This window comes from Hetaerina americana, unplaced genomic scaffold, assembly GCF_022747635.1.
Source record: "Hetaerina americana unplaced genomic scaffold, ioHetAmer1.1.p SCAF_2, whole genome shotgun sequence".
Taxonomy (NCBI): Eukaryota; Metazoa; Arthropoda; class Insecta; order Odonata; family Calopterygidae; genus Hetaerina; species Hetaerina americana.
In genome coordinates this window covers 91085069-91107159 of record NW_027286763.1, presented here as the reverse complement: position 1 = coordinate 91107159, position 22091 = coordinate 91085069, and the positions used below count along the sequence as shown (strand labels likewise).

The following is a 22091-nucleotide window of genomic DNA, read 5'->3' as shown; positions in this document are numbered from 1 at the left end:
CGAACGATTGGGGACGAGAGCTTCGGGCGGTGTCCCGGCGCCTTTCGGACATGCCGCCGCCCCTTGCGGGATAAGGCGCCACGGGGAGGCGCTGCGAGGACGGGGATTTTCGCCGGCGGTGACGTGACACCGCGCTGGGCGGGCCCTGCCCATGGCCGGCGACGCTCCCGGCGCCGGCGACGCCCGATCGGGGCGGCCGGAGAGCGATTGAGAGGGAGTCCCCGCCTCTGCAGTCCCGCCCCCGCCGCATGCTCGGGGGCGTTCTCGTGTCCCCCGCGGTCCCTTGCCGTACTTGCTCCCTGACGGAATCCCATCTGTCGCTGTGGTCAAGGGATGAAACCTCATCCGTGGATGATCGTGACTTGCATTCACTCGCTGTGACAACACTCACCCCGTGCACCTGACGATTACAAATTCTTCAAAGTAATAGCTGACCCTCCACCTGGACAATAGTAATTACCAAAAAGGGACTAGTAGTAGTTTTGGACAGTGAGGAGCAGTGACTTTAATGTGGACAATCGTCTCAGGATACACTCCAGACGAACTGTCAAACAAACGATTGGAGGACAAGTGATCTGGAAAATAGTACGTGGCCAGCTTTAACTTCTCGGCAACTTTGTGAAGGATTTCATCGCCTCCGCGAACCCGTCAAGACTTAAATGAACACGCCAATTTTGTCGGTTTGGGAGGTAAATGTAGTTGAGATCACCATAATCGTGTGAGTGTGTAAAGCGCAAGTGTATTGTGTTCGCCGGACCGCGCCGTTGTCGGGCGCTGGATCCTTGAGCAATGCAATGAAGAATCTCTTTTAAATTGTACGAAGACAATTCCAAAAGAACCTTAAACAGCTGGGAACTCGGCATTTCCGACATCTCGCCTTCACCCTGCAACGGGCAAGAACTTCACTGTGTCGCCTTAATAACGACTCAAAACTGCCCCCCAGTCAAGATGAGGATTAAGATGCCCGCGGTTCGCATCGCCCAAGGTGAGTCTTCTTTAAGTTGTCTACTTTGGGAAGTATCTGATTCCTTAATTCCATTTAATTCCTTCTCAATATCACCTGAGTGAAACTCTTCTCGGCCCGTCGAGTGACTTCCCAACCGTCAAACTTCAAAGTTGGGAATCTCTGTCTTTGGCTGTCAAGCTCGACGCAGCAGCACGTGCTGTCTTTAACGAGCTATCTTACATCCATTCGTGTCACTTTTTTCCGTTTCTTTTGGGCTGCTATTTGGACTTGTTTCCCATGACATAATATCATATTACGAATCTTATTTACGACATGGACATTCCAACACATGTCGATTGTACCTTCTCAAGTCCCCGGTGCTGTGGTCACTTTTCTTTGGTTGTCTAAGAGGATAGTTTTATTTATTCGTTATCAAAACCATTGCACCAAACTGTCTCTCGATTTTATATAAGTTGGATTTTAAAAATTTTTATAAATAGGTATGCATACAATATTCGGAGACTCGCCGATGCCGCGCAGCAGGTTTTTTTTCTTTGCATCCGAGGGCAAGGAAAAAAACGGTAGGGTAGTTCATCACAACCGTTCCGTTACTTGATTTCCCATTCGTTGTTACCTGATATGTGATAAATGTTGACACGTATTTTCTTGTAATTGTCATTGTCTGTAGGCGAATGACTTAATTTAGTAATCTTTAGCATAAAATAGACTGCCAAAGAGGCGATATGTTTCCAATCAGTTCAACCTTTATAGAAAATACGCATGCTAACATAATATTCAACTCCATCATGCTAAAAGAATGTACCTATTGTTCTCACCGCCTGGCAATATTTGTCTCCAGTCAAACTAAAAGACACTTCCGTTTTCACATTTCTTGTGCAAAGTACTCACCGAACCGATCAGGGTGGAGCCCAATGGGTAAACTCATCCGAGTCGTTTTCGCAATTCTTTTACGGCCATCGGTTCGTTCATCTCGCCTCGGAAAGCAAGAGCTTCGCTCGCAATAGTTTGCTCGTGGATATTGGTAAGCAAAGCGATGAAGCAGAATAATAGAGAGATGAAGACGGGTGAAATTCCACTACTTTTCAATTCCGAGACGACCAATCCAATTGAGAGAATTTCCCATGATTCCAAATTACACATTTAATGACATATTTAATCCGAAGTATAAAGAATGTCGGTGGAAAGAGCTGGTACGCGTGTAAAGGGTTTTGAGGTGAAGGATGGTTTTATGAGAGGCTGACGTATATGTTTCCTCATGGAGAAGAAGGATGGGCAGAGCAGACGCGAAAGAGGGTTAGGGAAAGGGAAGAAAGAGTAAGGGTTAGTAGGCAATAATTCGGTCTGAGGTTAGAGCCTGGTGAGGTAAGACGGGATTTCGGAAGTGAAGAGGCCATGTAGCGTGAATGCAGGTGGGTGGTGTTTGGACGCCTGAGGTACATTTACACGAATGGGGGAATGGTGAGGCGGTGGAGGAGGGTAGAAAATGTACGGAGGGAGGGAGGAGCCGTGCGGTGGAGGCATAGGGAGTGCGAGGGAGGAGGGTGGTTAATGGGGGAGTCGAAGGAGGAGGAGTAAAATTATCATTAAGAGGGCGATTCCTTCGAAGCCATTCCCCTTCCTCCTTCCACTACTTCCTCCTCCCCTCCTCACTCTCTCAAATCCTTCCCTCCGCGACTTAATTTTTTAAGAGAGGGAACAAGAAAAAAAGGAGCAAGTTGTGTCGGGGTGGGGGCGTTTTTGAAGGAGTGAAAATTCTTCGCGTTCCCATCCAAAAAGGAACAGTTTGGCTCGAGAGTCTGAGAAGATAAGTTGTGGAATCATTTCAGCTCGGGAAAAAGTACAGCGGGGCATATTTGTCGGTATATGTTTCGTCAAGTGGGATGTGGCGAAGTGTCTTGTCCTTTAGGTGTAAGGAGAGGGAATCACGCCATTACTTGCCGTTTCTTCTCTTTCGTGCCACACCGCAGCAACAATTATTAGACTAGACACCGAAAACACCTTGCAAAATTTAGGAAGTTTTGTGTCATGCAGTCACGAACGCGAAAAAACGCGTGAACGTGTTGTAGAGGTGGGGATTTTTGTGGACACAGGTGCTGCGGATTTTATTTGCCTTGACCATCCGTTTCAATGAATCACGCGGAGCACGCCCGGCCTCGTTTCACCGTTCCACTGTATTTGTATTGGATATATCCAGCGAGCATTCCCGCAAATAATTCTCCTTTTCCCGTTTGATAAGGTTGTAAAAATCATTCACGAAGTAGTTTGTAAGCGTGCATTCCATGTTATTAACTTCAGGAAGTAGCGGGAGGAAAATACACTTCAAATTTTTTTAAGGGTTCACAAGCGTGTTTGCCTTATCGCGAGATATTTTTTTGGCCCGCAGTAGACCCGGTTGAGCAGGCAAGGTGGTCCCGGGATCCAAGTCAACTTCGACCGGCATAGGAGGGCTCGAGCGCCCGGAGGGAGACCCGCACCCTCGGCGGTAATTCTCGGCGAAATCAGCGGCGGCTAGAGGACGATAAAAAAAGGTGTTCAGTCCGTTGGCATAAGAGGTCTCCTCGCTGTCCGCATTTATCTCGCCGGCTATGTCACCGAAGAAGTTTTTTTCCTTTATCGCGTTGTGTTAATGTCAGGTCGTACGCGATGGTTATTTCAGTGGAAGATGAACATCGAAGTCTGACGTGAACGTGAAGAAAACGTTATCTGAGAATAGTTTCGGTGTTTTCCTGTCTTTTTTGTGTTTTCGTACTTCGATAGCTATAACAATAAAATATTATCAGATTCGAATTCTTTTATGTTTCAGTGTTAACACAGAGTATACAGTTACAATGATTTTCCTCAATTATGTGCGCAGTACATCAGATAGAAGTTAAGAATAAGCTTAAAATTGTTAGGCACGTAAAGAATAAAAAGCGATTATATATTTCTTAGTTCAGTACGATACCGATAAAGTTCATTACTAATTCCTGCTTTCGTGTAATTGATTAATATAATGTTAATTTTCAATTTCAATTGTTTATATTAATTAAGGCAATAACATATTTCCGCGCCTCTTTCTTGTACTATTTGTTGATTCAGATGGCATTTAAATTCATTTGAGGATGGCTTCATGAATCCATGTTTATGAAATCGCAATGGGCTTGTTTGTAATTTTACTTGGATGAAAGAAATTTGAAAGGTGAAACGCATAGTTGATAAAGCATTTTCAAGAATGTTAATGGCAACGTTTGGTTGTCGGAACAATTTGATTTTAGCCTTGCGTTTATTTATTTACGCGTACGTTTGGTTTAATTTGGGCATAAATGGACTATTTCAAGACTGCTAAATTTTCAAAACGCTCTTCGTCGAATAGCGTTGATGAAAATTGCAAAAGAGGATTCGGTGGTCGACGGCACCCTACTGCGTGAAGTTTGTGACTTAATCAGGTTTTGAGTCAGTAACAGTGAATAATTGCGTACGTAACTCCCACATTGAACCTTCATCAGTCGTTACCTCAAGTCTTCTCAGTTATTCGAAGAAGGGGAAAAGAGTGTCCCCGGCATTTGGGACTCAAAAAGAAGCTGGCAATTTTTATGCGAAGGAATTCTCTTTCATTGTACCTGCATTATGAATCCCCGGGAGGGATTTGACTTCTTTTCTGATCCCCGAGCACTACAGTTAACGCCACCGACCCTATTCCACCCTCGCTTAAAAGGAGAGAGAGAAAAAAAGAAATCCGCGCCCCTCGACTCCTCATTTTTCCATTCGACCTCGCTCATCCTCCATGCACCAGTCGGACGAAAAACGTCGTCATTCCAGAAAGAAATTAATCCTTGCGTAAATAATTCGCGGAGGTCGTGGTTTTTCTCCGGAAATCGCTAAGGAGGCGATTTCTCGCCGCTTCAAATAAAATGAGAGCTCTTCCCCTCCCTTTTTTTACATGAAATGTGCACGGATCCTTGTGTTTATTTATTCCTTCACATTTTGTGAACCTCTCAATTTTCGTGTGTATATTTTCTCCAGGACCGGTGAATGGGAAAATCGCCCGAGACGTGGGGTTAGGTTTATATGCAATGAAAAAAAAATACTGTCGTGAATCTCGGTTTAGTGGTGAAAAATAAACTCTTTCGGTTTCCTGAAATTGTCCTGCTTGGCTGCGTTAATGCGTCTTCCTTCGTTTCCACGCCAGAGCCCGAGCAAGGAAGCAGAATCGTCCAGTGTCTCCTTCAGGATCTTTATATGTCTCTTTCCTCTCGCTTGCCACAATTGCCGAGGAAATAATATAGGGAGGTCAGGTCGTCCTCTCGTTTCCCACCTTCCCCCCTTGCTCCAATCTTGCTCCTCATTGATTAAAAAAATAGTCATCCCTGTTTCTTTTCATTCGAGTTATTCCTTTCAATTTATTTTAAATATTATTGCGTATTATAATTCACCGGGAGCATTTTTTTCCCTCGGTATAAAATGCTACGTTGGCGTGAATCCAAAACCCTTTCCCTCTGTTCCACCCCTGAGACGTCATTACCACGGGTTATTACGAAGTCGCAATTATTACACTGAGGCCTATGCATTATTTTTGCCCCGCACTGCGTCGTCTTAAAATATCCTAATATCAGGTACACAATCTCACCGGTCGAATAACCGTAGTATTTAGAATGGAACGGTTTTGTCCCACTTATACCGTGTGCTTGTCGCATTAATGCACGAGTCTTCCCTTTTTCAAATAAGCAATGATGGTATGTATTTCTTAAATAATAGAGTTAGTTCCCGGTGAGGAATTACGTATATCCAATACTTCCACCGAAGAAGCGTAGGTGTACACTGCGCTAGATTCTCCCTATTTTCTGAAGCAGTGGTCGTAATTTGGAATGGTAGGTTGGTTAATATACTCCAATTTATTAATAAAAATATATATTATAGCTATAAATGTATGCATGAATTGAATAAATATAGAATGACTCAGTAAGTTTGAAGTTCCCCATAGTTACCGCCAGGACTAGTGATGGAGTTGGGAGGTGGAGAGAAGGGCGTAAGGGGATACCTTAAACCCGAGGAAGGGTTGAAAAAAAAAGGACTTTAGTTTCTGTGTTGTAGGGCCAACGCTCAATGGACGGAGTTTGGGTTCAGGGCGAGGACGGAGGATCTAAATGCGCGTGGTGGTTGGTATTAAGTATGATTTGATGGGGGGTTTTTGTTGGTTAATCGTCTCTCAAATGGGCGGTGGGATGGTAGACCAGTTACGTACGCACAATATTGCTTTGAGCACTCATGTATTTTGACTTTAGCTTTCTGAAAGTTTCATTTATCCCGACCGACAAGTACAAATATTCGTTGAAAATGTGGACTTTCTATGGCACTTGGAAGCTTGTTTCCATTAAATTTCAAGATATTATCTAGATTGTTGACAATATTGAAAATATTTGAAAATATTATTATCGAAAGGTAAAAGTATTCTACAATTATCCTGGTATGCGGACTAGATTGCAGTCAGAGAATTCGAAATTTATTGAATCCGCATGCATAGTATTTTTCTCTCATAAAGTTTCTTTATTCGCTTTATCGATTCATGATATTTTTTAAGGATATTCTTTCTGTACAGTAACACTTAATAATCATATTATTATTATTTCGTATACAAAACTTTTTTTTAGTGGGATCAAATGTTGATGGTGCGGAAAGTTTAACTTTCTCTTGCCACTACTGCGCACTCGATGGCGGAGTCCCGTGAATTTTAAATATCCAGATTTAACGGCACAATATCTGATGAAGCTTCATTGTCTAAACAATCTTCTCATGGTAGGTTCTGTTTTACTCACCGGCCGCTCGGTGGACTGGACTTCCCCACTATCCCACACATCCTCGCGGGGAGTACTCGAGTTTCTTAAACCATTAACGGTCGAGTGAATCCAGAAGGCAGGGAGAGAGAGAATGGGAGAATGGAGAAACGAAATGAATGAAAAAACTGACGGTGAGGAAGAGGAGACGGGGGAAATATCAGGGGTTAAAAAGGTACCACACCCCGTGGGCTCTGACCAGTCCACTCCTCCATATTTTCCAGTCCAGAATCCCATTGCGGGGCCGACCATCCCGCCCAAGTTTTTTATAGCAGCGAATCAAGTCTCCTCCCGAGTGCCCACTCTTTGTCGGAGAAGGGCCGCCCTGCCCAGTGTGCCCTATCCCTTCCCCCCCTTGCGCTGCCACACCCTTGGAGAGGAGAGAGAGACCCCTCCCCGCCCCACTCCACACCCCCGTCTCGTTTAACGTCCTCCTCCTCCCACTCTACCCTTCAGGGCCTCGCCCTGTCCCTGTTATCGGACTCGGAAGCTCTTCTCATCGCGTATCCCGGTTCAGTCTGGCCAATCCAGTCGTCCAGTCTTTTTCGTTACTACTGCCGCTGTCCGAGGGTAAACAGGATTTTCTAAAGGGATTGAAAAAGTTTTCGGAGAGAGGAGCGTGAGAAATGCTATCTAAGGTGATGGAGGAAACCTTGGCTTAGGGTTATTTTTTTGTCTCACTCTCTTTAGGGCCTCCTTCATCCATGTCTGAAAGAACGAATGTTTTGGTTCGAAAGCAGAAATGTTTTGCGTTTGCACTAGGAAAAATAAACTTTTGACGATTTATTTTCTACGAAAATCGAAAAATTTCACCATAAGAAATGATAGGGTAGTAGGTATACTCCCCGTGCGTTGCAGGGTGGAGAATTTGGAAAAGTGGTGGTAATCACTCAACCCGTAATACTGCAGCAATTACACCATATTTTTATCGCCAACCGAAAGTAGATGTCATGGTTCTTAGAGAGATATTAATCCTATTTTTTCTGTATACCGGGGAATATTCGTCACACTTCAATCCATACAGTACCGTATGCAAAGATTAGCTGTATGATAAATTAATTGAGAAGAGTTATGTGTACGCGGCATGCCCAATCGGGTGAGCCATTTAAAGATCTCATCTTGTCTCCCTTTTGAAATTTTTCTCCGTTTTTGTTAAGATTAGCAACCGCCGTGATTTCGCTGTTTCATTTCACTTGAATGTGATAAAGTTAAGAAGTGTGGAAAGCCTAAGAATAGAATTTCATTTTAATAAGAGTTCAGCATGTGAATATTTTTGTAATAATAATGTTAAAATATTGGTATTTTCTCTGCCGGTGAAATCTTTGTGGAGTGAATTAGTATACTTAGGTGTGTTCCCAATAATTTCATTTTGGATCATTTTTCTCGCTACCACAACGCCGTGAAACTTTCGCCACTTTTGAGACACTCGTTTTTTCGTTATATCCCCTATCGTTCATTGCAAATAGTAAAATTAACAGCCAGTGGGGGAGAGATTTTAATTTTTTAAATTCAATTTTAGGCTCTGATCTATGTTTACCGTACTTTTGCGTCGCCTGAATCTTTCGGCTCCCTCAGAAAAAAACAGACGAGTTAAGACTACTGGACCTGGGCGTCGGCCAGGCATCTTTCTCCCCTTCGTCCCTTGGCCCTCTTGTCCATTGAAAACAAGCTCGTCAACTTCCTTGTGTAGCTGGACTTGAACGAATGAGTCAGTTGTATGAACTACAGGAAAAAAAAACACGCTCCATTGCAAAAAACGTTAGATGATGGGCAGAGACGGGTCACACACGCACAAATACATAAGCTCACACTAGGGCCGAGCGAACCCCTGTCCCTCTTTCTTCCTCTCCACCCTTGTGCCCTCACCACACCCTAGTTTTCGCCCTACCTCCCTCCTCTGCCACGCCTCCTAACTGGTCCACCCTTACACCCACCGATTTCCCAGCAGCGCCTCACTCCCGCACCCTTTCCTCACCTCACCCAGACACCCCCTTTCTAATTCAACAGCGGTCACCCTCGTGTTGCGCACCCAGAGGTCGTCTCCTTCGGGGCCCTCCGCCGTCCACCCGCTCGCTCCCTTCCGTCTTTCTCCAACGGAGCACCACCCTTTGGACTCCCGTCCCCTCTCCTCCCGTCCTCGAGGACCACACCCCGTGGCCCACCACGCCCTGTGGCGGGGAGAGGTTCCCCTTCTCGCCCCCCCCCCGCAAGCCCCCTTGGCCAACCCTTTTCACCCCGGCACGTCTGGCCCTCTTCATCTGTCCGAGTCCGGTCTCGCTCCTCCATGGCCGTCGCGACTGCCTACGGACGCAAAATGGGGTGGTAGGTTAGGTAGCCAGCCCGCTGGGATTTTGTTTTACGCGCCTGTAGCTCCGCAAACTCCAATGCGGGAATAATTTCCCGTTGACGGTGGACAATGACGTCTCACTACGGTGGTTTTCAATTCTTAACCAATGTTTTAATGAGTTTCTTTGGGTTGTTTTACGGTAGGAATTTAGTCAGAGAGTTAATACTGATATTCTTAAGAGGTGACTTGCGCTGTTGCTTGGTAATTTCGTTGCAAATAAAAATGTACCTTATTCACCAAAAACCTTTCAAGCTTTTTATTATTTGAAATCAAATAAATATAATTGTTTTTAACTCTTAAATTTGAATTAGTCGGCCGTCGGTCGAACTTCGTTTTAATTGATAGAAGATGGGCTAACGCTGCAAGGAAATTTCATTTTCATAGACATCATCAGTATTATAATTTTCGTGGAATTTTCCATGCATTGTGTCAAAACGCTGATTACACTTTTTTCTACACCCTTAAAAAATCATTACCGTGGAATATTAAATCAATATCTTTGTTCGGAGTTCATAGAAACATTTAATTTGATGCATCATTTATAAGTATTATACCCCGCAAAGTTTGCAGTTGCAGGACCATGTAGGTTTCAATTTGCATCAAAGTTCTGCGGAATTTATTTACCCAGTATTTGTCATTGCATCCTCGCTACTAGAGACTATTCGTATCAATACTTTATGAAACCTATAACAGTTGCCGAAGAGGCCGTATTAACTATATCGTCATAACAACATTTTCAATCAAGAAAATTTTTTCAAAAAGATAACACGAGAAGAAAAAACTTGGAAAGATTTAGAAAAATTGAGAAATATTGTCCGATAGATTTTACACAAAAATGCTAGCATTGAAAATTATGACCAAGAAGAAATTGTATACCTAGGAATAAACCATCCAGATCAACTTTCGCCTAGTACATGATTCCGACTACCGAGCAAGCCGTATTTCACTTAATTTGCTTTGAATGCGCTTATCTTAGGATATCCTAAGCATTTATTTTATTTGCAAGAACACAAATGTGCCTTTTCTTTCCTTACGGAAGCGCTTTCAGTTTTGAAAAAGATGATTTTCCTATGCTACAGTTATCTTGCAGAATTATATTAGTTAGACGACAATGACATTTAGAGAGACACGTAACTTTGACATTTTGACCAATATTTGTTTTCCTCTTCATCGTTTCACACAGGTTCCACTAAATTATCAAAAAATGTCTATTTTTTATTTAATTAATGAAGGTTATGTTAGAGGAGTTATTTAAACTGTGATCAAATCGCAATTAACACGCTGTAGGAACTTTATCAAATTTTTTGTAAACTGAAAAAAATCTATAATCGTTTAATCGCTAATTGCCTGAATATTTAAATTAATAAAAATTACCCCATTATTAGGTATTATGTAACTTTATCTTACAAAAGGCTTATTCTTTATCAAAATTGCTCTTTTTTGTTCACCTCAAAACTAGCTTGAAGGTGAAAATGAATTAACTTGGAAGGAAACCTTTTTATGTCCTATTTAAAAAAGGAGACGTGGCTAAGCTGAGATAAACGTAACTGCTGTTGCGATAAAGAGCTGAGCCACGGGCACGCCTTCTGGTGTCGGGCAGATGAGATACCGGGTGCGTTAGGAGATGTTCGGCGGCGCTGCAGTCTTAAGGGCCTTTGCTAGCGAAGGAAGGTAGAGGAAGGAGTTGCAGAGAGAAAGAGAGGGAGGGAGGAGAGAAAGATGATGGCACCAGGTGCAAAGCTTCTTCCTGTGGAGGAATATCGGCGTTAAGGAGCAATAGGGAGGGGCTCTTCCTCAAGCCGGCCATAATAGTGTGCATAATGGTGTTTGTGTGTGCTCGGGTCTGATGAGGGAAGCGTTTGTGGGTATTGGGGATCGGCTAGGCATAAAGGTTAAAATATACGAAAACAAATCACGCAGGCGGACGTGAGTGCAGAGGAGCACGTCGCGATATTCCGATGCTAATCTCCGCCGCTGCAGATTCGTCGCGTTTCCTCCATTGCAGTTTGCGTTTGGGATTCCGTTTCGCTTCGTCCCGGTTTGTTCCCACTTAGAAGTGGTTGTTGCTGCGCTTTTCATATAGTTAGTTCCATGCTTTGCTCGTTTCCTCCTTCGCTTCTTTCGCGTCTCTCAGCGTATTGAATTTCTCTCTGTTCGAATCGGGATGGACTTTGGTTGTCAATGCTGTGACAGGGGCATTTATTATGTCGTGCTCCGGATAGATGTCCGCAATCGGTCGAAAGGGGCGTTGATTTTTCGCGCCGTCATAGCTCAAATGCCCAGGGCAATCCCGAGAGTGTGAGGAAATATTTTGCATCGCAAAAATTCTGGGTTTTCTCAAGAAAAAGAGATGATTTCGAAAGGTAGCGCGGAAACTGTTGGTGGCGGGGGGGGGGGGGCGTATGGCTGGGAGAAGGAGCGAGTTGCCGTCTACCATCTCTTATCCAAGCACGGAGGCGCCTAGCGCTTCCCAGACTCACGTATTGCATAGAGGGTCCAAAAAACGCTCATGCTACCCATGGCACGTCCTCCCCCCCTCTCTCGTTTTTAAAGGAATTTGGGTGGAAATTAGCCTCGAGGGACTCTAAATTTCCGGTGCATCTAGCAGATTAAGTACGGCCTGGTTTTTAATGAGCGTGCATGAATACCAACGTCTAGCCAACTGGCGAAAAGACGTGTTTGCTGGCGGACATGAGATCTTTAGTTGCGGTCTTAAGATTTAATTAGTTTCCAGAGCTGCATGCACGTTCCTATTTTCTCGTATTTTCTAGAATTAATTGGTTTTTAGGCCTCGGAGTTTACATTTATATGAAATAAGTTTTATTAAGTCTCCGCGATAATGTCCTTTCCGAGGATAACTATAAAATGAACTTGAGATAGGCTATTAATTCATAATTTCCTATTATTGCAGACAACAAATGTTTTGTAGTGTAAGAAAATGAGGCAGCATAGAATTAATTGTGTGTGGTATGTGGGTGAAAAGTAAACTATATCACATAGCTTGATATATATGTGTATGTATGTATGTATGTGTTATATGTATAAAAATATGTATATATATATATATATATATATATATATATATATATATATATATATATATATATATATATATATAAGAAAACAAAGATATAAATACAAAACACGTGAAAGACAATCACATTTCATTAAGTTTAAGCTTTCGGTCAGACAGTCAGACCTCAAGAAGGCCTCAGGGAAGCTAACATTATCTGAAATGTGAATGTCCTTTTACGTGTTTTCAATTTTGTTGTATTGTGCCCTCTATATATTCTAGCTTGATCAATAAAAAAATATATCTAAATGTTATTTTGCGTATTTTCCTAAAATATAGAGCTGAGTTTTTGTTTACACGTAACAATTTCATTTAACATCCGCCATTTGGATGTAAATAGAACTTCAGTAGTACTTCCAAGGCAGTGCACCGGGGCCTTATATAAAAAGAAGTCCTCGGCGTGCACTCGTGGCCCGTGCTCTCTGTGTGGCTGGCGCATGCCGGACGTGCCTATCGGATAGTTTGCCACGTTCACATGCGGGTGTTATCCAAGGACGACGCTTGTTTTTAAGTTTCCAGAGCCGTCGAAGAGGAAGGAGCGCGTGAATTCGTGATATTCCGCGAGTACTCTCCGGGCACGGGGTTCCGCAGGGCGGCCGAAGAGAGTAGTGCGAAGGGATAGCGCGCCAGTGGGTGGGGGATGGGGGTTGGGAAAGAGTGGGAGTTTTGCGGAGGGAGCGGCGTGAGGGACGGGGGTCGAGAGAGAGAGAGAACGGAGGAGGGGGTTTTCAAGGTGGAGAGGGAAGGTAGAGAGAGAGAGGGGAAGGAGTCTTTGGGAGTTCCCACGTTTCGCCAATAGATGGCTGTCGGTGTCTCGGGTCCTCTCTCTCGTGCCGCCCCATCCCGCCGTCCGAGGCCCGAGGGCGCTACGGATGGTCTCGGCGGCGGCAGCGATCTGGAATGGGAAGGAGGGGGGTCGTCCGGGGAACGGGGGGATGGGAAGACGGCGGGGCGGGGAGGAGTTCTGCACCAGAGGGGGGGGAGACACCACCCCCATCCTACCCTTCCTCTCCGTGGAGGAGGCAGGGAGTCTGGAGAGAGGGGAGGTTTACGAGTGGGAGGAGGAGGGAGAGAACATCTTCTCTTCCTTCGGCCGCGTCATTGGGCTTAATTCTCATTGCTCGCTGCGCTATCGGAGAGTTGAGATGTCAAGTTGGTTTTGTTAGGGTGAGGAGGAGGAAGATGCTCTCGCACGAAATTGATCCAATTGCGTCCACGCATTTACGCTTTCGGAATTTCTTCTTGGGTTTGCGGTCCGCGCCTCCTCAAAGCGACTGACATTTATTGGACTGAGTTCCGTTTATGTCATCATCCTGACGCTTTTATGTGTGTGGTGCCGCCGTAGGAGAGTTTTTAATTTATCATTTCTTGAAGCAACACATAATAATAATATTCTGCGCGAATGAGACTTTACGTTCATCGTAAAAAGTTGTCTTAATAAATTGATTTAGGCCTAAGTATGGAAGGTGTGTTGGGCCTCGAATGAAAATATCTGATCTGGAACAACCGATTAGACGTACTTTGGAGTGGTAGCTGTTTCATTCTAATAAACATCTCTCCTATAAATAAACTCAATTATTCGGGCGAGCATCTTTTCGATGAATCAGATTCGGTTTTGAGCAAAATTATGATATTTTCATAGGTTGCAACAATATTTGCACATTTAACTTTTGTCTTATTTATCATATTGTGGAGTCTAGTAATAACATCTCGTCGTCTTCGATATTGCTCATCGCTCTTCGAATCCTAGCTTCTGTGAAATGCAGGAACGGTTCTGGGAGTTTAGTTAATAATTAATATGTAAACATAAGTTATAATTCAAAAATGACGAATCTTTGAATGGAATCGCTAATATTTACCGCTTGTGGTAGTGGTGCACTAAAGCAATGGCCAGAACACAGATGCCTGAACAATGAGGCACTGATCGGCAAGGCGTTGAAATAAGTAGTTAGCAGTCATTAATCGAACTGTGACCTTCTCTCAAAAACACGGATTCCAGAACGAGTGGTTGTTAACAAGTGACACGCGGAATCATCTCCGCGCGCGGATATGAACTATGAGATCGCTTTCTCGCGGGTTAGCGTGGGCGAAAGGTGAGGGAATTACGGAGACGGATGGGAGTTACGAGGGAAGGAAATAAAGAAGCGTGGAATCATGGGAGAGTGGAGATTGATTTAAAATGTGAGCGAGGCGGAGTAAGCTAATGGGGTTTCCGTAGAGAGGCGTACGAAGGGTTATATGTATATGAATATTTTTTTAATTTCTCGCGATATGGTTCATTTTTTCTAACGTTCACTTAATGTCCGAGGAGGCGGTTGACATTTCGGGACCGGGTAAGGAAACCGTTGGGAATGTGCGCGCGGTTCGAGAGGGAGAGTCGAGCGAGGGACTCGAACGTAGGGTACGTCACTCCGCGCTTCCGTTCTGGGGTTGACGTCCGAGTCACATGCCTAAAGTCCTCCGGTTTTAGCCGTGTGAAAATGGATGGGGATTTTGGGGCAACCTGAGAGTGGGGAAGATGCCATTATAACGAAGTAGGGGGAGGATGTGACTGATTTATATGCATTAATAACTGAAATATGTCCATATGATCTGCAGTCAAATCATTGAAAATGTATCTTCAATATATGTAAATGCTCAATTAATAGATATCTACCAAAAACCTACTCGTTTATTGAAAAAGGGTAAATGTGTTCCGAAGTACACGCCAACAAAACATTCCAGTTGAACGCGAGACAAAAAAAAGGAAATAATTCTTGCAAAATTTGATGCATAGTAATTTATTGTGTCGAAGAAATTTGAAAATAAAACTATTTTGTTAATATAATTACAAAGTAAATTTTTATACCTTTCCCGAAATTACCGCGTTGGAGTAACTTCCGTTATTTCTCTGAAAAATATTTTTTCCTCGTTTCGCAAGGATTGATTAGACAATACCTAAGGCAATTTCAGCAGGGCAGTCCTTGGCGATCTGGCAAAATTCTTGAGCCTTCAAAACTACATTTACGTGTTATTAAAATTTGAGCTCCTGGACCCTTGTAGCTATCATTTTCATTTTTTTTCCAAGTCCTCTCACCTACCAACCTCGATACCTTTTCATTTTTTGACATTCCGAGACATATGTTGAGAACATGGCAGTCATTCTCCATTCTTATGAAACCGACATCATAGTATTGGAAGAGACGAAAGATAATGTCCCCATCTCAATCGGAAGATTCAGATTGAAGACCTCCACCCTCCGGCCCGGAGTGGTCAGTGGGAGAGGAAGTGAGAGGGAGACTTTTTAGAGTTTCTACTTGGAAGGGAATACGAAGTGGATTCTTGCGAGTGAATTTGTATCCACGGTGTATTTCTGCGGAAGTAGCGAGCTGAATTAAGTGTATATCATGAACATCTCTTCCTTTTTTTGATAGAGATATAGTCATTTAAATTGATTAGTTACATTTGCATTGGAAATGAAGTTCTATTTATTAATGGGACTTAATTTTCGCGCACAGAGTTTTATTTTTTTTACCTCGCTGAATTCCCGTTTGAGAATAGATGCAATGCCATAGAGACATAATCTACCTACGCCTATCAATAAAAATTCTCGATCCTGAATGTGAGATGAAAATTCCCCGTAATTTGTAACCTTTTAAATACCCACCATTTTTTTAATTCTCTCGTATGCTTTTGGAAGCGTTTAGCTATAATGGAAAAGAAAAAGAGATGCAATCGAATCTTTCCAAGAAAGACTTATCGGGCGGTTTTGCAATCTGTCTCAATGAGAAGGAGACCTGGGATATTTTTCCCAATTCCTTCTCAAAAATGCCCACCCTCCTCCATTACCCTCAACCGCTCTAATTCTTGAATAATTCATGAGCCCACTGACTTCCTCTCGGCTTTCGATCGCGAAAGACGACTCCCTTAAGGCTCTTGCTCTTCTCCAAGCCAAGTCGAAGCTATTTTACGAAGAGAAGAAGACGAAGGGGAATGGGAAGGGGGGTTCGACCGAGGCCGATTCGTATTCCGAGCCTAAAACTGACCGCTTGAGAAGGAATGAGAGAGGGAAAGAGGAAGCGCAAAAACAAAAGAATGGGAATTCCCGTCGGCAAAGCGATTGTAAGTGGAGATAGGGAGGACGGGAGTGAGCTGGAGGGGGTGGATCAGGAGGGGCGTGGGGGAGATGAGGGGTGGAAAGAATCGCTAAGGGAACAGAGGCGCGAGTTTTATTTTTTATTTTTTTCGAAGAATCCGCGTTTTCGGAGGCATTTTTTCTCTTTTTCCTCAAAGCGGAATGAAATATTTGCGCCTTCAATCTCCGTCCGGACACGCGTCTAGCACGCGGGATAAACGACCGTTTCGTGCCGTGATTGGCGACAACATGAATGCGAGGAGGCCGAGAGAATGAGAAGGGAAGTCATAATGACGGTGTCCGCTCACCTTTGACTTCGAATCTCTATCGACAACGTATTATCTCCCAGCGGTCGTCATACTTTATCGTTTTCCTCGGCGATTTGTTCTCCCCCCATCCTCCATGCAATGTGGCAGTCGTGTTTTCTTCTTTTCGCGGCGAGTTTGCTTGATTGGTTCCATTGAGTGTCTTTTAACGGCCCTGTATATCGTCTCCAGAGGGCCCTTTGAGGGCGGTAGTATTTTTATTGCCCAGGAGTCTCGGTTTGTTTTTTGAGAGTATAAACGTACTGCTCTCCCGGCGAGAGGAACTCTCTGGCTTTTTTCCCGTTTCTCCACCCACCTTCTGCGCTGTTACTTTCTTCGTGTTATGTTTTTAAAAGCTCCCCGTCTCTTTTTGTGACTCCACCTCCGACGGCTCCGGGTAGGAAATGTCCCTATTCTTTAATTACCCGCGTTTCAAATCGTCTTAACGAATTTTAGCTGTCTCCAATTTGTTCGAATCATTTAGGATCTGCTTTTATTTTAACTTCCCCCAGGAGAGAGACACTTTTTCTTGGTCAAAAGAGGTAGAACTAACTTTAGACCTTCGTATGATAACACTCTCCCTTATAAGTACTCGTTGGTACTAAGTATCGTTCATTTGTCTTCTTCGTTTGAGAAATTACCTATAATTTATTTGAATTTCCCACATTTTAACCATTTCCTCGTTTGGAAATACATTCCCACTTCTAGGACATGGTTTGATTTACTAATCTTTCCAAAGGGCCGGTCTTATAGGTAGCATAAGAAATGAGAAAGGCACTTCAAAAAAAAATTAATAGGAAATGATAGCTTTTCTGCTACGGTTACTTTTTGCATGTTCCGTCTTGCATGCTGCTCTTAAATGACCAACCGTAACTCCAACGGACAAAAACTACACAAGCGAGTGCTCGCGTCCTTTCCTTGTTTTCGATTACATCCCTCCATCCCTCTTTCCCATGAGCGTAACGTCAAATTCGACGTGGGTGGTGCACATGGCTTAGTGCGGCGGGAAAACCCACCCAGCGCCATATACAATGAGTGTGCACGGAGCTTTTTTGTACGGCAAACTACGTGGGAAAAAGGTTTGGCGATGACCAGTGCTCCCAGTTGGCGGCTCATGTTGGCGATTGGAGGCCCTCTTTGCCTTTAGGAAGGACCGTCTCCCACCGTGGGCCAACTGTGAAACCATCCTAATATTCACTGCAGAATTGACGGTGAATTGGGGGACGCCATTTATATGGCACGAACCAACGAGTACAATCGGTCCCGACCGGCAAACCTCTCTCACTCACTATCCCTCCCCATCCTGTCACTTTCCCGTTCACTTTCCCGGGAATTCGAGTCCCTCACAACTTCCCCGCCCTAGCCTCAGCTGAGCCGAAACATTTTCCCGTAGCGCTCCCCATTCAGGGACAATTTCTTAGCCTTCGATGCTCTTTCCTTTTTGCCACAGCACGAGAAGTATTTCCGATGCTCTTTAACCTACTTCCGTCACTCCGTTCGTCTCCTCAGTCGCAGGTTCCTGTCCAACTCTCCGCATTCCCCCCCACCCCCTCCTCATCAATTCTTTTTCTTTCGCCCCGCAAAACTTTCCCTCCTATTTTGTGGTCTCACCCCCTTCCCCCCAGACCATCCTCTCCCCCACCCTCTATCCTCACACCCACGCTCGTCCGCCGAAAGTCGTATCTCACGAGCCGTGGGGCCTTGCCTCAAACGTGAGACGCCGCGGTGTCAGGCGAATTTTCCTTATTTACTGGTTCCACTGAGTCATGCTTTTCCCTTAATTCGAATTGATCGTCGGGATGGGTTTATTCCCTGAGTGTCTGGCCAAGCTGGTCAGTCCGAAGAATATACTTTCGCCAGAGCATTAAAATTTACTCACTATTGCTGGCTTGCAGTCAATTCCAGGCATTAGTATTCAAACCTGTTCCCTGGCTGTGGCGAGAAAAAGCTGATTTTCATTTCCTTTTCCCGTGAAAAATCACATCTATATTTTGTATAAGCTGCCGATGAAATCTACAACAAATATTTGAACGTATCGAACCCGCAGACTTCGTTGGTCTCATCGTCTCTAATATCTTTTTGGCGTTTGACCTCATTTTTTTGGAAATTATCCGCGCATTCGTGGTACATTCCTGATCGTTGAGTGCCCTGATTCTTTCACCATGCCTATCAAAAGGAGCCATCATTTACAATTTGTGAGTAGAGCCGAGTCCCAATTTGATCCTCTGCGATTCTTAACCCGATTTGCAAACGTCTAGGGATCTTCCACGTTCCGTCCTATCCTTTCAGCTTCTACCTGCCCCCCCCCTCCTCCCTCCCTCATGCCACACATGACAAACGTCTTCTTGAACTCAATATCTTCTCCTCACGACCTCGACGAATCTCAAACACCGTGGTCGATTCATCGCTTCAATTTTTTCCCCGTAGTCATGATGCACCTTAAATTCCTCACCCAACCCCCATACCTCTAAACCTCATGTCCAACATCACCGAGCCTTGCTCTTTAGCGCTGTGACCGAGAACGGCACCGCATTTTTCACTCCATAGTCGTTGTAATTGAAGTTTATGGTAAAGAGGACGTAAATGAATGACCGTAATATTTTCTCTTAAGAAGATATTTTATTGTCAATGGAAAATCTTGCGCACGTGTGATGTTTTGAGCTAGGTCATGACGGAAAGACGTTTTGAAAGATTCTAAGAAAAATTGCATTTATAGGAAGACATAATTTTTATGAAAGCTGCTCTCAGCTTCCAATGCTATTTGAAATTATCTTGTTTTAGTGCAGAGCTTTCTGGCAATTAATGACAACATCGTACAGAATCCTTCAATCCCTTTTCTTCTTAAAACCAGAGTCAGGTGGGCTGAGGTAATGTTTAATTGATAACAGGAATGTAATTAATTCACGTCTAGTAATTGAACGACAAAAGATTCTCAGCGTAAACGAATTCTTCCAATCTCTAAACTAATACTACCCCTCGTTCCAACCGCTCGTGGTCTTCGCGAACAACTTGGGCGCGTGGTGAAATTGTGACGAAGAGGGGCCAGGGCGAAGAATTACCCAAACGGCACGCTCCATGAGTAATTGGACGCTTCCTTAAATGGCGGTTTACGAAAATGCATATCATCAGTCAAAAAAGAAATATTAATTTCCCTCTGCAGTCGTGGGGTGTTTAGAGGCGAAGGGAGTGCTGCGGAGGAGGAGGGAGAAAGGGGAGCAGAATGTGTTGGGGGAGTCGATTTTCGCGTGTGTGCGTGCGTATTCGCACTCGCGCACTGTGTGCTCAGAGGCGCTCTCCAACCTCTTCTTTTTTTTGCCTTGGGTCCACTTTTCCTGGATAGGCCCGTAGGCGGTAGGGGAGGGGGGAGAATGGGCGAGGGGGAGTGAGTGGGTGGGTGGGGGAGAGAGGGTGGGGAGTGGGATGGCGGGAAGGAGCGAATAACCAGGTTTGGAAGCGCGATGTCTATCACATCCCTAATTACATTCATTGTCCCGTGTTTGGGAACGGCTGGGGCCGGGGATTAGAGTGGGGTTGGCCGTGCGGGGGCGGTAGCCAGGGCTGCTGGAGGGGTGTTAAGGGGGAAGAGATTTATTATTATTTCTCTCCCCCCCCCTTTTCCTCGCGAACGGGGCATGCGCGTAGCGTGGGGTCAAGAATCCGCCTACCTGACCCTTCGCCGTCTTGATCTCTTGTGCGCCGCTGAAATCGGAGAGCCAGGGAGGGAATTTCTTCTGATGTGACTCTGACGGTTTGAAAAAGGAGCGCATTTTCGATGAGAGAAAGAGATATCATGAAGGAAAAGTAAATGTGAAGATTATTCACTATTCGCTTATGACTTCATGAAAAGTCGGGAGTCATCCCTTCATGCTTTATATCTTGAGTTTAGCTGGTAGGCGTCTTCACATTAAGTAAATTGTGCGGGTGTAACCGCCGTCAGGGAAGTGAAATGCCATCACCCCTAGAGTCTATACAGTACATAACAGTTAAATCGCATTTTTCCTTTTGTTTACGCCGTGTAATATGCCTGGATGTGCTAGTTTTTTTTAAATATTTGTATCATTTTTCTGTAATTTATTACTTCGTCTTCCACATACTTTCAAGGTGGTTTAAAATACTTGATTTTAGTGCAAAGAATGCGAAAATGTTTTACCTACATTTCACCTGGATCGTTTTTCCCGAGAAATAAATATTCGTTCGGGACTGAGTATTCAATTTACAAACTCTTTTATGAAGAAAAAGTATTGTAACTGTAACATGAAAACCAATTTTGCCACTGGTGCTGAAATTTTTTGCCTCTCCCGTTGTCCGATTTCTTCACTACCTCCGCGGATTTCTTGCTTTTGCTCGATTCTTCAAATAGAAGGAAACGTTCCATCTTCTGTTTGCAAGGGATTTGTACACCCTGTTAAATCACGTCAAAGCGTGACTTGCCATTGCCCCGAATGCAGCCGTAAGGGCGTTATGGGTTAGGTGGAAGAGAAAAGAACGGTGCATTTTTCAGAAGCTAGCACGCGCAACGGTCAGACAACACTTCCGTGGCAAAGGATTTTTGCCCAGTCATCCATCCACGCTTGGCCTATGCGACACAACCCGTGAAAAATAGTTCCCGTCTCGTGCACATTGGACCGTGGAGCGCAGATGTTTGAAATCGCCTTCTTTCATCCTTCTTTAAACACACGCGAGGCCATGGTTTTTTTTATTCCCTTCGACCCTGATTAGCGTAGTTAAACATCTTTTTTGTCGTTCTATTCCATCGCCTTAGAAAGTTATTTCTTCTTTTGTTGATGCTGCGGACGGGAAGGATGATATCTTAACTTCATCGTGCGTGAAAAGAACCAAGGCGGGGAGTTTGGCGAGTTCTAGGTAGGATTCCTTACGGATGATACGCCGGCACGGTGCGACCTTGCGAACAGTTAGATGTCTTTTCGATGTTTTATGGCTTGTACTTAATTAAGATGGTGAAATAAAAGGTGGAGAACACGAGTCATTCATGGCTTGAGAAGGAAAAAACGACCGCTGGAGCATGGAAACTTCTTGTAATGAGTTGCGGGGTATCCTGGGTTTATAAAATGTGGTGGGGGGGAGGGTGTTAAACAAGTACGCATTCGTCCAAGTTTTCATATTTCAGAAAATAACTTACCATTTTAGGTATGAAATTTATGAAGCAGAATGTGAAGATTCTTTGCCTCCAATAGACACAATAAATTGTTGTGGTTTTAATTTCTTAGTAACGAAATCCAGAAGCTCTTATTGATAAAACCTGCGGTAGAATAACCTCTTAGAATCTAGGCAATAGGAAAGAAATAGTGCATTTTAAAATTGAATGCCTTCATCGAGAGTATTAACTCCGAATTGCAAAAGAAATATTATTTTCATGGTTCCCACAGAATGGGTATGTTATAATCGTGCCCCTCCCTAAAAAAAAAAGGTTCCCACTTCAGAACGGGACATGCCAACATTTCGTGATGTTGCCGT

General features: G+C 44.1%; 1 protein-coding gene across 1 annotated transcript in view; it reads left to right on the top strand.

Annotated features, from left to right (window-relative positions):
* Window positions 1-223: 223 nt before the first annotated feature.
* LOC139688177 (uncharacterized) overlaps window positions 224-22091 on the top strand; it is a 162908-nt gene continuing 141040 nt past the window's right edge. The window contains exon 1 of the mRNA XM_071585604.1: window positions 224-985. Coding sequence (XP_071441705.1) covers window positions 949-985 — 37 coding nt within the window. The 5' untranslated portion in view covers window positions 224-948. The remainder of the gene's footprint in view (window positions 986-22091) is intronic.